Genomic DNA, 14964 nt, shown 5'->3' with positions numbered 1-14964 from the left:
CTCTCTCTCTCTCTCTCTCTCTCTCTCTCTCTCTCTCTCTCTCTCTCTCTCTCTCTCTCTCTCTCTCTCTCTCTCTCTCTCTTCTCTTTCTTTCTCATTCTCTCTCTCTCTGTTTTCTCTCTCTCTCTGTTTTCTCTCTCTCTCTCTCTGTGTGTGACCATGTGCGCCTTTGTGTGTGTGTGTGTGTGTGTGTGTGTGTGTGTGTGTGTGTGTGTGTGTGTGTGTGTGTGCAGCACGGCGGTGAGGCCATGTCCCCAGCAGCCAGTACACTAGCCATGGTGCTGACCCGAGGTCTCAGTATAGAGCAGCAGAAGAATAGCCGGGAATCTCTGCAGTACTCCAGTGGCTACAGCACCCAGACCAACACACCATCCTGCTCAGAGGACACCATCCCCTCACAGGGTAACATACTCTGATGAACACCACATGTATCCCTTCAAACAGTAGTACCTGAAATTGTATAGAAAATCCAATAGGATCCTGCTGTCTCATGCATAAAGCCTGATCAGTTTGAATTAATTCTCTCTCTCCTGTCCTCAGGGTCTGACTATGAGTGCTACTCTCTGAACGGGGACGCTGACACCGGCAGAGAGGCTGACTTCGACAAGTCCTCCACCATCCCCCGCCACAGCAACATTGCCCAGAACTACCGCCGCATGATCCAGACCAAGAGGCCGGCTAGCACCGCCGGGTTGCCCGCCGGAGTGAGCCCTCCTGGGGGTACGCATGGAGTGATTTATGGGGGTGATGGAGGGCGTGACGGGGGGCGTGATGGAGGGCGTGACGGGAGGCACGGAGCCATCACCTCTGGAACAGCCACCATCCGCCGGACTCCTTCCTCCAAAACAGGGGTGAGACGCACCCCGTCCACCTCAGGCCCAATCCCCATCCGCCCCCCCATCGTTCCAGTCAAGACCCCCACGGTGCCAGACTCTCCTGTCTACTCCCCCAGTTACTCCCCCAGCTACTCTCCCAGCCTTACCCAGCGCATGGGCAGCGAAGAGTACCTGTATGGGGACGAGACACCACCCAGTGCCCTGGAGTACATGAAGGCCTCCCCCAAGCGGCTGAGCCTACCTGACACCACTGCCTGGAGCTCCGGAGGGGGGCTAGACCGAAGCGTCTATGCCCAGCAGCCCCCTGGCATGACTGGCCTCGGCCTAGAGGAGGATCCCCAGCTGGCAGCCAACCGCCACAGCCTGGTGGAGAAGATAGGTGAGCTTGCGGCTAGCGCCCACGCCCTGGGCGAGGGTCAGTTCCCCTTCCCCTCTCTGGACCCTCTGCCAGTGGACCCAATCGGAACCAACTCTTTACCCCAACACCCACAACACCCACCCCCCGAGCCCCAGGAGGGCATGGACATGCTGGTGTCCATACGGAGGGGTGTGAGGCTCCGCAAGGCGGTCTCCAACGACAGATCAGCCCCCAGGATACTGCAGGATACTGCAGCAGCATCCAGGATACTGCGATAGTATCTACTGGGACTGACCCCAGAACTGTGGTGCCACTGCAAGCTCTAGAAGAGAAATGAATGAACACTCATCCTGTACAGGAAAAGACTGTATGAAATGAAAGGGAAAATGAGTGTCAATGTGTAAAGATTCAATGAATGGCCATGGGTGGCCAATGGACAAATGTCATGTAATGAATTGCGTACAAATATATTTTTATGTCATATTCCTGTTTTCCATGTTGCTTAGTGGCTTGGCTGTTGTTGTCTATTCCCTCTGTCTCCTGATGCATCAGCCCAGACACCTTTCCTTTAGACTCAGTGATCAGGGCCTGTATTCACAAAGTGTCTCAGAGTAGGTGTGCTGATTAATTTATAATGAATACAATTATATGGACAATGGTGCTGAGCGATTAGTCCTTTTTGAGGTCTGTTCGGTTTCAGTTTTATAATATATATTTTTAATAACATTAAATACACTATGCATTATGTGGGTTGAATGCTGTAACAACACAGAATAAAACAATTAATAAAAGTCCCATGATGGTAGTGTCTGCCCATTACTGCTTATCACTTATTAACCATAGTTTATTCATATTACTTTACTTTAATAAAATATTTCAGTTGTTGTGTATTTAAACATTTTATTTGATGACTTTATTATTTCATTCCAAGTCATCATCTCTCTCGATCGCGCATTCTTCTGTCTCTTTTACGTAGTAGGCTTAAAAGAAACTGACCGGACAAGTAGGCGTGCAATGGATTATGGTCACCACGTTTTCTGCGCTTAACTATGTAGAATATTGGCCTGTTGGAAACTACTACAACTCCCTATTACATCACACAGTTCGGGCTTGATCTGATTGTTCTCTAGAGAAACTGCACAATGTGTGCATTTAGCTCAAAGAAAAAAACGGAACGAAATGGAATTCAAATAATTGAACCAACGTCTGTCAAACTGAAATTTCAGTTAATCGCTCAGCACTAATGGACAAGGACAATTTTTTCCTAGATCAGCACTCCTACTCTTAGATACTTTATGAATATGGGCCCAGGAGGTCATTACAAAATGGCGGTTGAATGCTCTGTGTCTTATTGTGTGTGTACTAACACAGCCATCTGTTGTCTGAAAGTGATGGGGTCAAGTTGCTCTGTGAGCCTGTCTGTATGTTATTTTGTGTATTATTCTACTGATGTATGAATTGCCGTTTGTATCATAAGCTGAACACCAAGTATGTTACATATCGGATAAATGTAAAAGTAATGTAAAATAGGAGTGATATGGCAGTGTTTTTATTGCTGTACTGTACTATCAATTTATTCTGCAATTAAACCAACCTTTTTTCTGTAGGGTGATGTTGACCTTTTTTTTTGGGTCTGTGAGATGTTATATGATGCACACAAATAGATTGAGATTTTACAGTTTTTATGACTTAGCCTATAGGCTAATTGAAAATCCAAGTGTAGTTTCCTTATGGAATTGTTATTAGGCTATGTAGTAGTTTTAGATGAAGGAGCACATGGTTTTCAGGACAGGTGGTGTAAGAGCCATTTCAGCCTGGTCTCATAGACTAGGCATAACATACTAAATGTTTATCTGGGACACTCAAATTAGTTTGATATGATACGTTTAGTATGGTTACATAAGATGGTTACTTAAGGCAAAAACATAAAGGTTGTGTGTTCGAATCTCGTCAGGGACAACTTTAGCATTTGAGCTAATTAGAAACTTTTCAACTACTTACTACTTTTTAGCTACTTTGTAAATACTTAGCATGTTAGCGAACCCTTCCATTAACCCTAACCTTAACCCTTTTAGCTAACCCTAACCTTAACCCTTTAACCTAACTCCTAACCTTAACCCTAACTCCTAAACCCTAGCTTAGCTAACATAAGCCAGCTAGCTAAATTAGCGTTAGCCACCTAGCCACCTAGCTAACGTTAGCCACAACAAATTGGAATCCGTAACATACACGTTTTGCAAATTCGTAACATAACATACGAAAAGGATGATGGACATCCATACCATACGAAATGTAACATATCATATGAAATGGAGTCTCGGATGTACATACAGAATAATACTAAATAAACGGACATTTGAAATTACATTTACGTCATTTAGCAGACGCTCTTTTCCAGAGCAACTTACAGTTAGTGAGTGCATACATTATTTTTTATACCCCCTGTGGGAATCGAACCCATAACCCTGGCGTTGCAAACGCCATGCTCTACCAACTGAGCTACATCCCTGCCAGCCATTCCCTCCCCTACCCTGGACCAATTGTGCGCCGCCCCACAGGTCTCCCGGTCACAGCCGGCTACAAACCAGGATCTCTAGTGGCACAGCTAGCACTGCAATGCAGTGCCTTAGACCACTGCGCCACTCGGGAGGCCAATACATGTAGGCTCTCCCTGACAGGACACTATGAGACTGAGCACTTAATAATAACCAGAGTGGCTGCGATATGTTGACTGGACTGATGGTGGAGCCAGACACCTTTCATCTGATTGGTGAAGCATGGGTGACTGGGCAAAACTTTAAAGCCACAAGAAAAGGACATCCGACGCGACAGGCGTGGAGGGTGGACTTGCCCTATATAGCTTAACAAATTAGTACATTTCCCCCACCTACGTCCAGAGAATGAATTATACAATAGAACATATTCTAATGATCTAGTCTTCATGTGATGAATGGGACATTCTGGAAAGTATTTCATTCATGTGTATATGCATAAATTCTTTGTAGTCTGAATAGTACATAATTATCTCATTCCCACATCTACCTAGAGATAAATAAAATATCTGAGATATCTGGGAGAGACATCTTGAACTGATTTTATTTTTAGTTCATTTTTAATGACATAATTATCTCCCAGCTCCTCTGATAGTAGAGGAATTCATTTAGTGAACTAATAGTGTGGCATGATTCTGTAAGATCGGCAACAAGGTCTCCTTTTAATCAATGATTATTTGTGAGTGTAATCACTTAGCTAGGACTCAAGCTCTTCTAATCAGTAAAGCCATAATAGAGCCTCTCCGCTGAGCTTCACAAGAGACCCTGTTGGTGCAAGGCCTTGGGTGAATTGTTAGTTAGAACCAGCCTATTAGGTAGACAATGCTGTTATTGTCATTTACAATGACATAGGCCTATTCTATTCTCTGGGCTTCCTTCGTGACTAATTGTGTTTGAGGGGGAGGAATGTGAAGAATATATTCTCACACACACACACACACACACACACACACACACACACACACTCACACACTCACACACACACACAATGGAAAAAAACCAACCAACAATAAAACTTTCACTCATCTCAATCTGTTCTTTGATACTTTGTTGCAGAAGATGATACTGTATATGACAACCCCGCCCCCATGATAATCGACAAACGTAAAAGACTAAACTTGATTTTGAATATGATGCTCTGTTCATAACTAATGAGTATATTTTTAACAGTTCATTAATTCACAATGATCATGTCTATGCCGTTACGGTATAGCTGAAGTAGTTCACTAGGTGGTCCCTTGAGGGAGGCTTACAGCTGTGAGCCAATTAGCAATAGTTTAAATATCTTTATTTATGCAGCTTCTATATGGCTACGGTGTAGAGTCAGTATGAATGTGTGTGCATGTTATGTGTGTGTGAGCTAATTAAGTGTGTGTGTGTGTGTGTGTGTGTGTGTGAGTGTATGTGTGTGTGTGTGTGTGTGTGTGTGTGTGTGTGTGTGTGTGTGTGTGTGTGTGTGTGTGTGTGTGTGTGTGTGTGTGTGTGTGTGTGTGTGTGCATACATGGACCTAAACTCAGCAAAAAAAGAAACTTCCCTTTTTCAGCATCCTGTCTTTCAAAGATATTTCGTAAGAATCCGAATAACTTCACAGATCTTCATTGTAAAGGGTTTAAACACTGTTTCCCATGCTTGTTCAATTAACCATGAACAATTCATGAACATGCACCTGTGGAACGGTCGTCAAAACACTAACAGTTTACAGACGGTAGGCAATTAAGGTCACAGTTATGAAAACTTAGGACACTAAAGAGGCCTTTCTACTGACTGAAAAACACAAAAAGAAAGATGCTCAGGGTCCCTGCTCATCTGCGTGAACGTACCTTAGGCATGCTGCAAGGAGGCAGGCATGAGGACTGCAGATGTGGCCAGGGCAATAAATTGCAATGTCTGTACTGTGAGACGCCTAAGACAGCGCTACAGGGAGACAGGACGGACAGCTGATCGTCCTCGCAGTGGCAGACCACGTGTAACAACACCTACACAGGATCGGTACATCCAAACATCACACCTGTGGGACAGGTACAGGATGGCAACAACAACAGTGCTCAGACTGTCCGCAATAGGCTGTTAGAGGCTGGACTGAGGGCTTGTAGGCCTGTTGTAAGGCAGGTCCTCACCAGACATCACCGGCGATGGGTTTGTGCCTATGGGCACAAACCCACCGTCGCTGGACCAGACAGGACGAGTCGCGGTTTTGTCTCAGCAGGGGTGATGATCGGATTCGCGTTTATCGTCCAAGGAATGAGCGTTACACTGAGGCCTGTGCTCTGGAGTGGGATCGATTTGGATGTGGAGGGTCCATCATGGTCTGGGGCGGTGTGTCACAGCATCATCGGACTGAGCTTGTTGTCATAGCAGGCAATCTCAACGCTGTGCGTTACAGGGAAGACATCCTCCTCCCTCATGTGGTACCCTTCCTGCAGGCTCATCCTGACATGACCCTCCAGCATGACAATGCGAAGAGACAAGATCTCAATCCCACTGAGCACGTCTTGGACCTGTTGGATCGGAGGGTGAGGGCTAGGGCCATTCCCCCCAGAAATGTCAGGGAACTCGCAGGTGACTTGGTGGAAGAGTGGGGTAACATCTCACAGCAAGAACTGACAAATCTGGTGCAGTCCATGAGGAGGAGATGCACTGCTGTACTTAATTCAGACTGTTACTTTTGATTTTGACCCCCCCCCCCCCCCCCCCCATATTTGTTCTTACAAATATTTACACATGTTAAGTTTGCTGAAAATAAACACAGTTGACAGTGAGAGGACGTTTCTTTTTTTGCTAAGTTTATGTGTCAAGATTTTGATTGTATGACTTAATTTGCCCTTTTCAAAAAATTAAAAGAAAATTAAAAAGAAAAAAAGGGCAAAATAAGTCACACAATCAAAATCTTGACACATACACTACCAGTCAAACGTTTGGACACACCAACTAATTCAAGCGTTTTTCTTAATTTGTTACTATTTTCTACATTGTAGAATAATAGTGAAGACATCAAAACTATGAAATAACACATATGGAATCATGTAGTAACCAAAAAAGTGTTAAACAAATCAAAATATATTTGATATTTGATATTCTTCAAAGTAGCCACCCTTTGCCTTGATGACAGCTTTGCACACTCTTGGCATTCTCTCAACCAGCTTCATGAGGTAGTCACCTGGAATACATTTCAATTAACAGGTGTGCCTTATTAAAAGTTAATTTGTGGAATTTCTTTCCTCCTTAATGCGTTTGAGCCAATCAGTTGTGTTGTGACAAGGTAGGGGTGGTATACATGAGATAGCCCTATTTGGTAAAAGACCAAGTCCATATTATGGCAAGAACAGCTCAAATAAGCAAAGAGAAACGACAGTCCATCATTACTTTAAGACATGAAGGTCAGTCAATACGGAATATTTCAAGAACTTTGAAAGTTTCTTCAAGTGCAGTCGCAAAAACCATCAAGCACTATGATGAAACTGGCTCTCATGAGGACCGCCACAGGAAAGGAAGACACAGAGTTACCTCTGCTGCAGAGGATAAGTTAATTAGAGTTAACTGCACCTTAGATTGCAGCCCAAATAAATGCTTCAAAGAGTTCAAGTAACAGACTGTGTGAATCAGGCCTTCGTGGTCGAATTGCAGCAAAGAAACCACTGCTAAAGGACACCAATAAGAAGAAGAGACTTGCTTGGGCAAAGAAACATGAGCAATGGACATTATACTGGTGGAAATCTGTCCTTCGGTCTGATGAGTCCAAATGTGAGATTTTTGGTTCCAACCGCCATGTTTTTGTGAGACGCAGAGTAGGTGAACGGATGATCTCTGCATGTGTGGTTCCTACCGTGATGGTGTGGGGGTGCTTTGCTGGTGACACCGTCAGTGATTTATTTAGAATTCAAGGCACACTTAACCAGCATGGCTACCACAGCATTCTGCAGCGATACGCCATCCCATCTGGTTCGTGCTTAGTGGGACTATCATTTGTTTTTCAACAGGACAATGACCCAAAACACACCTCCAGGCTGTGTAAGGGCTATTTGACCAAGGATAGTGATGGAGTGCTGCATCAGATGACCTGGCCTCCACAATCACCCAACCTCAACCCAATTGAGATGCTTTAGGATGAGTTGGACCGCAGAGTGAAGGAAAAGCAGCCAACAAGTGCTCAATATATGTGGGAACTACAAGACTGTTGGAAAAGCATTCCTCATGAAGCTTGTTAAGAGAATGCCAAGAGTGTGCAAAGCTGTCATCAAGACAAAGGGTGGCTATTTGAAGAATCTAAAATCTAAAATATATTTTCATTTGTTTAACACTTTTTTGGTTACTTCATGATTCCATATGTGTTATTTCATAGTTTTGATGTCTTCACTATTATTCTACAATGTAGAAAAAATAGTAAAAATAAAGAAAAACCCTTGAATGAGTAGGTGTGTCCAAACCTTTGAAAGGTACTGTAGGTCCATGTATGCACACACACACACACACACACACACATACACACACACACACACACACACACACACACATGCATACTTACTCTACTGACACGCACATTCACTCACATACAATCATCATATACGCTGCTACTACTCTGTTTATCACACAGTGAGTGTACAACAGTAGCGGTGCGTGGGTAAAATCCGCAGAACAGGTTAAGATGAGCCGCGGGACAAGCAGACCAAGCACACCATGGAACGCAGACCAAGCACACCATGGATCGCAGACCAAGCACACCATGGATCGCAGACCAAGCACACCATGGAACGCAGACCAAGCACACCATGGAACGCAGACCAAGCACACCATGGAATGCAGACCAAGCACACCATGGATCGCAGACCAAGCACACCATGGAACGCAGACCAAGCACACCATGGAACGCAGACCAAGCACACCATGGAACGCAGACCAAGCACACCATGGATCGCAGACCAAGCACACCATGGAACGCAGACCAAGCACACCATGGAACGCAGACCAAGCACACCATGGAACCAAGCACACCATGGAACGCAGACCAAGCACACCATGGAACGCAGACCAAGCACACCATGGAACGCAGACCAAGCACACCATGGAACGCAGACCAAGCACACCATGGAACGCAGACCAAGCACACCATGGAACGCAGACCAAGCACACCATGGAACGCAGACCAAGCACAGCAGTTTAAACCTGAAGCCTGGCGCAAAGTTTACGATGACTGGACCATTGTCAGTGAGGATTAGGGTAGATTTATAGAACAATTGGTCAAACCTTATTTGTACAGTTTTCTCCCCTTCCAATATTTAATGGATTAAACAACTGAATGGCAAATTTCAGGATTAATCATATCACTGATTCACTAATATTTTAACTGAGTAAAGGCTCTCCAAACTTGTTTTTTAGGAAGTAGGTAGATTCCTTAATATGTCCCTAACCCTAAATAATCTACAAAATCAGATTTTTTTTAAATCTACCAATTTGTGCTGAAACTGAGATATGCATAAGCCTATATTTTGATGGCTTTCTTTCATTGATCCCTAATATTCTGAACCCGTTCTCTCGATATATTATAGTGAGTCTGTCAAGAAAATTCAAATTAAAGGTACACCGTATTTAAAGGGATGGCTTTAGAAAAATTTACTGAAAACCCCATTGAATGAAAAGTCCATGAGGAAATCTGTTGGCCAGCAAGTCGGAGGGTTTTCAGTTGTTGAATTAATTCAGGGCGCATTCCTCTGCTAAGGCGAGGTGAAGCAACAACCAATGGGCGAACTCTGCTTGTTCATGCTAGGTTCATAGCACAAAAAAGTATTCAAAAAATGTACGCTGCCAACGGAAGTAGAGTCATCGCCTGCATTTCCAAAATGGCTGCGAATGCGCTGTAGCAAAGATTATGGATATACTGACAAGATACTTGTCTCTCAGCCTTGACAATGGGAGTAGTTATCCACAAAGCGGCACGGTGGACTGTCTAGCTCCCGCCTGTCCTTTCTTTGGATTGGTGGATACATCTCATTATTTTAATACTTTTTTGAATATTCGATGAGTGTTGTTGATGTCAACCACCTGTATTCAATGGAGAGAGATGCTATGATACTAGCTTCCTGCCATGAATATCCATAGCCATCTCGAGACAACTCCGATATAAAGTGTTTTTTCTCAGTTGTGGGGATGTCACATGTCCTACTTATATCAGTACACTCGTAACAACCTAAGCATTACGAAACTTCTATTAAATCAAATAAACTTCAGGAAGCAAATAAGCCATTCATTTTTTTGTTGACATACAAAAACTCCTTTCAGAGGTGGGCGGAAAAACAAAAAAACACCACCTGCTGGAGGGAGACAGATCTTCCGCCGAGTTGGGCCTCTCTCTTTACCTCTTCCTCTCTGGCTGTAGTTGGTCTCCAACGCCTAGCTCACGCAGCAAAGCTGCTCTATGAACAAGGGAATGTTTGGTGGGAAAGAGGGGCCAAACACTGAGAGTTATACTAATTGTCGCCACCTACATGGGAGGTGTGAATTGCAGGCTATTACCATGTGCCATGTGCTCAGGTAGAAGAAGAATAATATATGCCATTTAGCAGACGTTTTTATCCAAAGCGACTAACAGTCATGCATGCATACATTTTACGTATGGGTGGTCCCTGGAATCAAACCCATTACCCTGGCATTACACACGCCATGCTCTACCAACTGAGCTACAAAGGACCACATTAGCCTAGTCATTAGCCTAAACATGATACATGTGCATCCAAGTCAGTAGAGGCTGGTGGGAGGAGCTATAGGCGGACGGGCTCATTGTAATGGCTGGAATGGAATTATGGAACGGAGTCAAACATGTGGTTTCCATATCTGTGATGTGTTTGATACCGTTCCATTGATTCCATTCCAGCCATTACAATGAGCCCATCCTCCTATAGCTCCTCCCACCAGCCTCCACTGATCCAGGTATACTTATGTGGGTGAGTCAACTTATTTTAATGAGATTATTTCACATGATTGAATACATGTTATTAACAAAGTGTGTGTAACAGGGTTAGTTATGTTCCACTTGCCACTGCAGAAATATGTATTAGATGTTTATGTATTCCTATTGGTTGGTTAAATTTACATATCAATAAGGTGTTTTGCCATTGGTCATGCTCGCAGATAGGGGGAGATCACGAATTCCAATTCTTCCCAGTCTGATATTGACATGCAAGTGGTAGGTCACGTTCTGAAATATTTACATATTTACAATGTGTACAAGTTCACTATGTACATGTCCTGATGTACTGTGGGGAAAAAAGTATTTAGTCAGCCACCAATTGTGCAAGTTCTCCCACTTAAAAAGATGAGAGAGGCCTGTAATTTTCATCATAGGTACACGTCAACTATGACAGACAAAATGAGAAGAAAAATTCCAGAAAATCACATTGTAGGATTTTTTATGAATTTATTTGCAAATTATGGTGGAAAATAAGTATTTGCTCAATAACAAAAGTTTCTCAATAGTTTGTTATATACCCTTTGTTGGCAATGACACAGGTCAAACGTTTTCTGTAAGTCTTCACAAGGTTTTCACAAACTGTTGCTGGTATTTTGGCCCATTCCTCCATGCAGATCTCCTCTAGAGCAGTGATGTTTTGGGGCTGTCGCTGGGCAACACAGACTTTCAACTCCCTCCAAAGATTTTCTATGGGGTTGAGATCTGGAGACTGGCTAGGCCACTCCAGGACCTTGAAATGCTTCTTACGAAGCCACTCCTTCGTTGCCCGGGCGGTGTGTTTGGGATCATTGTCATGCTGAAAGACCCAGCCACGTTTCATCTTCAATGCCCTTGCTGATGGAAGGAGGTTTTCACTCAAAATCTCACGATACATGGCCCCATTCATTCTTTCCTTTACACGGATCAGTCGTCCTGGTCCCTTTGCAGAAAAACAGCCCCAAAGCATGATGTTTCCACCCCCATGCTTCACAGTAGGTATGGTGTTCTTTGGATGCAACTCAGCATTCTTTGTCCTCCAAACACGACGAGTTGAGTTTTTACCAAAAAGTTCTATTTTGGTTTCATCTGACCATATGACATTCTCCCAATCCTCTTCTGGATCATCCAAATGCACTCTAGCAAACTTCAGACGGGCCTGGACATGTACTGGCTTAAGCAGGGGGACACGTCTGGCACTGCAGGATTTGAGTCCCTGGCGACGTAGTGTGTTACTGATGGTAGGCTTTGTTACTTTGGTCCCAGCTCTCTGCAGGTCATTCATTAGGTCCCCCCGTGTGGTTCTGGGATTTTTGCTCACCGTTCTTGTGATCATTTTGACCCCACGGGGTGAGATCTTGCGTGGAGCCCCAGATCTAGGGAGATTATCAGTGGTCTTGTATGTCTTCGATTTCCTAATAATTGCTCCCACAGTTGATTTCTTCAAACCAAGCTGCTTACCTATTGCAGATTCAGTCTTCCCAGCCTGGTGCAGGTCTACAGTTTTGTTTCTGGTGTCCTTTGACAGCTCTTTGGTCTTGGCCATAGTGGAGTTTGGAGTGTGACTGTTTGAGGTTGTGGACAGGTGTCTTTTATACTGATAACAAGTTCAAACAGGTGCCATTAATACAGGTAACGAGTGGAGGACAGAGGAGCCTCTTAAAGAAGAAGTTACAGGTCTGTGAGAGCCAGAAATCTTGCTTGTTTGTAGGTGACCAAATACTTATTTTCCACCATAATTTGCAAATAAATTCATTAAAAATCCTACAATGTGATTTTCAGGATTTTTTTTCTCATTTTGTCTGTCATAGTTGACGTGTACCTATGATGAAAATTACAGGCCTCTCTCATCTTTTTAAGTGGGAGAACTTGCACAATTGGTGGCTGACTAAATACTTTTTTTCCCCACTGTACATACAGTTAGATATTTGGGGCTTCCTGGGATGAGCGAGTTAGCCTGCATGCTGTAATTGTAATGGTCACATTAGCTCCCTGCTAATTCACAGTTATTTCCATGCTAATAGACGAATCACGAATCTACAGCCATCAACATACTGTTGTCCTGCATATCTAATGTGCTTCCTTGTGTCTATTGTCAGAATAAACACCAATCAACTGCGATCACTAGCTGGACAGTCCTTTCTTTAAAAACACAACACAATAGTGTTACGAAATATGATCGCATCTGTTACACTGGTGCCGAGACCAGTCTTCTTGTCTTCTCGGGATATCTGTTATATGTGCTCCATTTGAAGTAGAAAATAAACATTGTTACATGAAACAAAACGTTTAATATTTTTGAGACTACAGGAAAAAGGTTTACTGCTATGTTAAACAACTGCAGTAATGGTTACTTTGATTGTCAACAGCCGTGTGGCAATTGTAGACTTCTGACTGTAGAAAAACAGGGATCTGAAGTCAGTCTGGAACTCACCCTTATTCAGTGCATATAAGGGAGCCACTCCCAAAGAGCTCGTTGTGCACCTGTGTAAGTTAGGTCTCAATACCAAATACTGAAAAGTGCTTCAATCAAAACGCGTAGGAAAGGCATACATTTCCTAAGTCTGAATCAGGCCAAATGTAAGCATGAAGCTAGCTGCTGGCTGTGGGTAGTATGTTTTCCCCTGGTACTCTAGTGGCAGGTAGCATAGCGGTTAAGAGTGTTGGGCTAGTAACCAAATGGTTGCTGGTTTGAATCTGAGCCGGCAAGGTGGAGAACCCTGCTCTTCTGCCCTTGAGCAAGGCAGTTAACCCCCAACAACTGCTATGGTGCTGGTTAAGAGGGGTTGGGTTAAATGTGGAAGACACATTTCAGCTGAATGCATTCAGTTGTGCAACTGACAAGGCATCCCCTATATCTGTTTCTCACAGATTTTGTATTCATCACAGTTTTTTCCTTTTTTTGTAGTGTGTGTGTGTGTGTGTGTGTGTATGTGTTCAACCTGTTGGTTTTTCATCCCTGCAGGCAGAATCTCGGCCACGTTCACACACACTAAGTACACCCCACCCCCCCTAGGTGTGCCAGTTTGTGCTTGCTCGTGTCATCTCTTATACTGATAGTTGCAGTAGTGCATTCATAATGTAATATGATATATTCAAATTGTGTCCTTTTTTATGACATTCAGATCATCATTATGAATATGGAATTCATACGTGGTAGTTGTGTTCTCTCTCACAGCAAGTGAGGTTAATACAGAAACAATATGCAGTCATGTTCATTAATAATTTATGTAACTAACACAGTGGTAACCTCATAGATCTTATTAGGATAGAGAAGGATCCTCTTTTAGTACTGGCCAGGAAGGAGCCCTTGACCCACTTCTTCCCAAGTGTGTTGCACACTGCCGTCATGGATTTAACAATGGGAGAAACTCCCTCCAGCCAATGCTTACACAAATCCAATGTTTATAAATACATGATAGGAAGTGTGCAACTTTGGGAGAATTGTGGAAAATCAAGATGTACTGCAAGTGTCTGTCTCACCTCAGAGCATACAGGAGAGTTCTGGATGATACCAAACATCCAGGTTCCATCAGGTTGTTACCCTCTTATCTAATTTGTGACGCTATAAACAATTTGGCAACATAACATTTTAAGTCCATACCCACATATTTAGCTGTTGTCATATTGTCAAGACCCATGAAATTGCTATGAGAATTTGTGTGTTGCACTTGAAGATCCCAGTGTTGGGGTTGTTCTGGTGGCTGGCTAGGCATGGAGCAGTGACAGTGTTGATTGTTAACACTCTGCTGAACACAGTACACAGGCAGCACAGAGCTACTGCCCAGTTTGCAAAGCCCCTTTCTCACTCTGATAATAGGCTATATCTCACAATACATATGTTTTTGTTTGAGTTCTCATTTACAGCAGCCTAACCTTGACTCCCAATTTGCCACTATGTTGTCCATTCATATTGTCTCTACCATTTGTCATATTCCTAGCTTTCCACATTAAATTGAATCTCTGAGTTGGAATTGACTTTGTGCCTGGAGAGAGCTGCCTCACCGTCTGCATTTGACTCCCCCTAAGGCTTCGGGCTAAAGAGTGGAGATCAATAACTGAGAACGCTCAATGGTTCGTGTTTGCACAAGTGGTTTATTTGGTCACAGAAGTCTTGACCGCAGTGGAACGGACTCGATCCCAGGATCCAAGCAGCTACCAGGCGGTCACATGGGGTGGGGTTCTCCGCGAATTCCGTCCCCATGCGCCACGCCCCCGCGCTTGGCGCTGTCCAGCACGCCAGGGCTGAACGCTGCTGGTAGCGTGCAGCCAGTAACTGC

At 43.8% G+C, this 14964-nt stretch overlaps 1 protein-coding gene across 1 annotated transcript in view; it reads left to right on the top strand.

Moving 5' to 3' along the window:
* LOC311137399 (protein MTSS 2-like) overlaps positions 1–1472 on the top strand; it is a gene marked incomplete at both ends in the record, with an annotated part of 42181 nt that extends 40709 nt beyond the window's left edge. The window contains 2 exons of the mRNA XM_084171866.1: positions 234–402; positions 541–1472. Coding sequence (XP_084027992.1) covers positions 234–402; positions 541–1472 — 1101 coding nt within the window. The remainder of the gene's footprint in view (positions 1–233; positions 403–540) is intronic.
* Positions 1473–14964: the final 13492 nt, after the last annotated feature.

The sequence above is a fragment of the Coregonus lavaretus genome (genome assembly GCF_964263955.1).
Source record: "Coregonus lavaretus genome assembly, chromosome: 11".
Taxonomy (NCBI): Eukaryota; Metazoa; Chordata; class Actinopteri; order Salmoniformes; family Salmonidae; genus Coregonus; species Coregonus lavaretus.
Note: the sequence above shows the minus strand (reverse complement) of the source record. Positions and strands in the feature narration are given on the sequence as shown.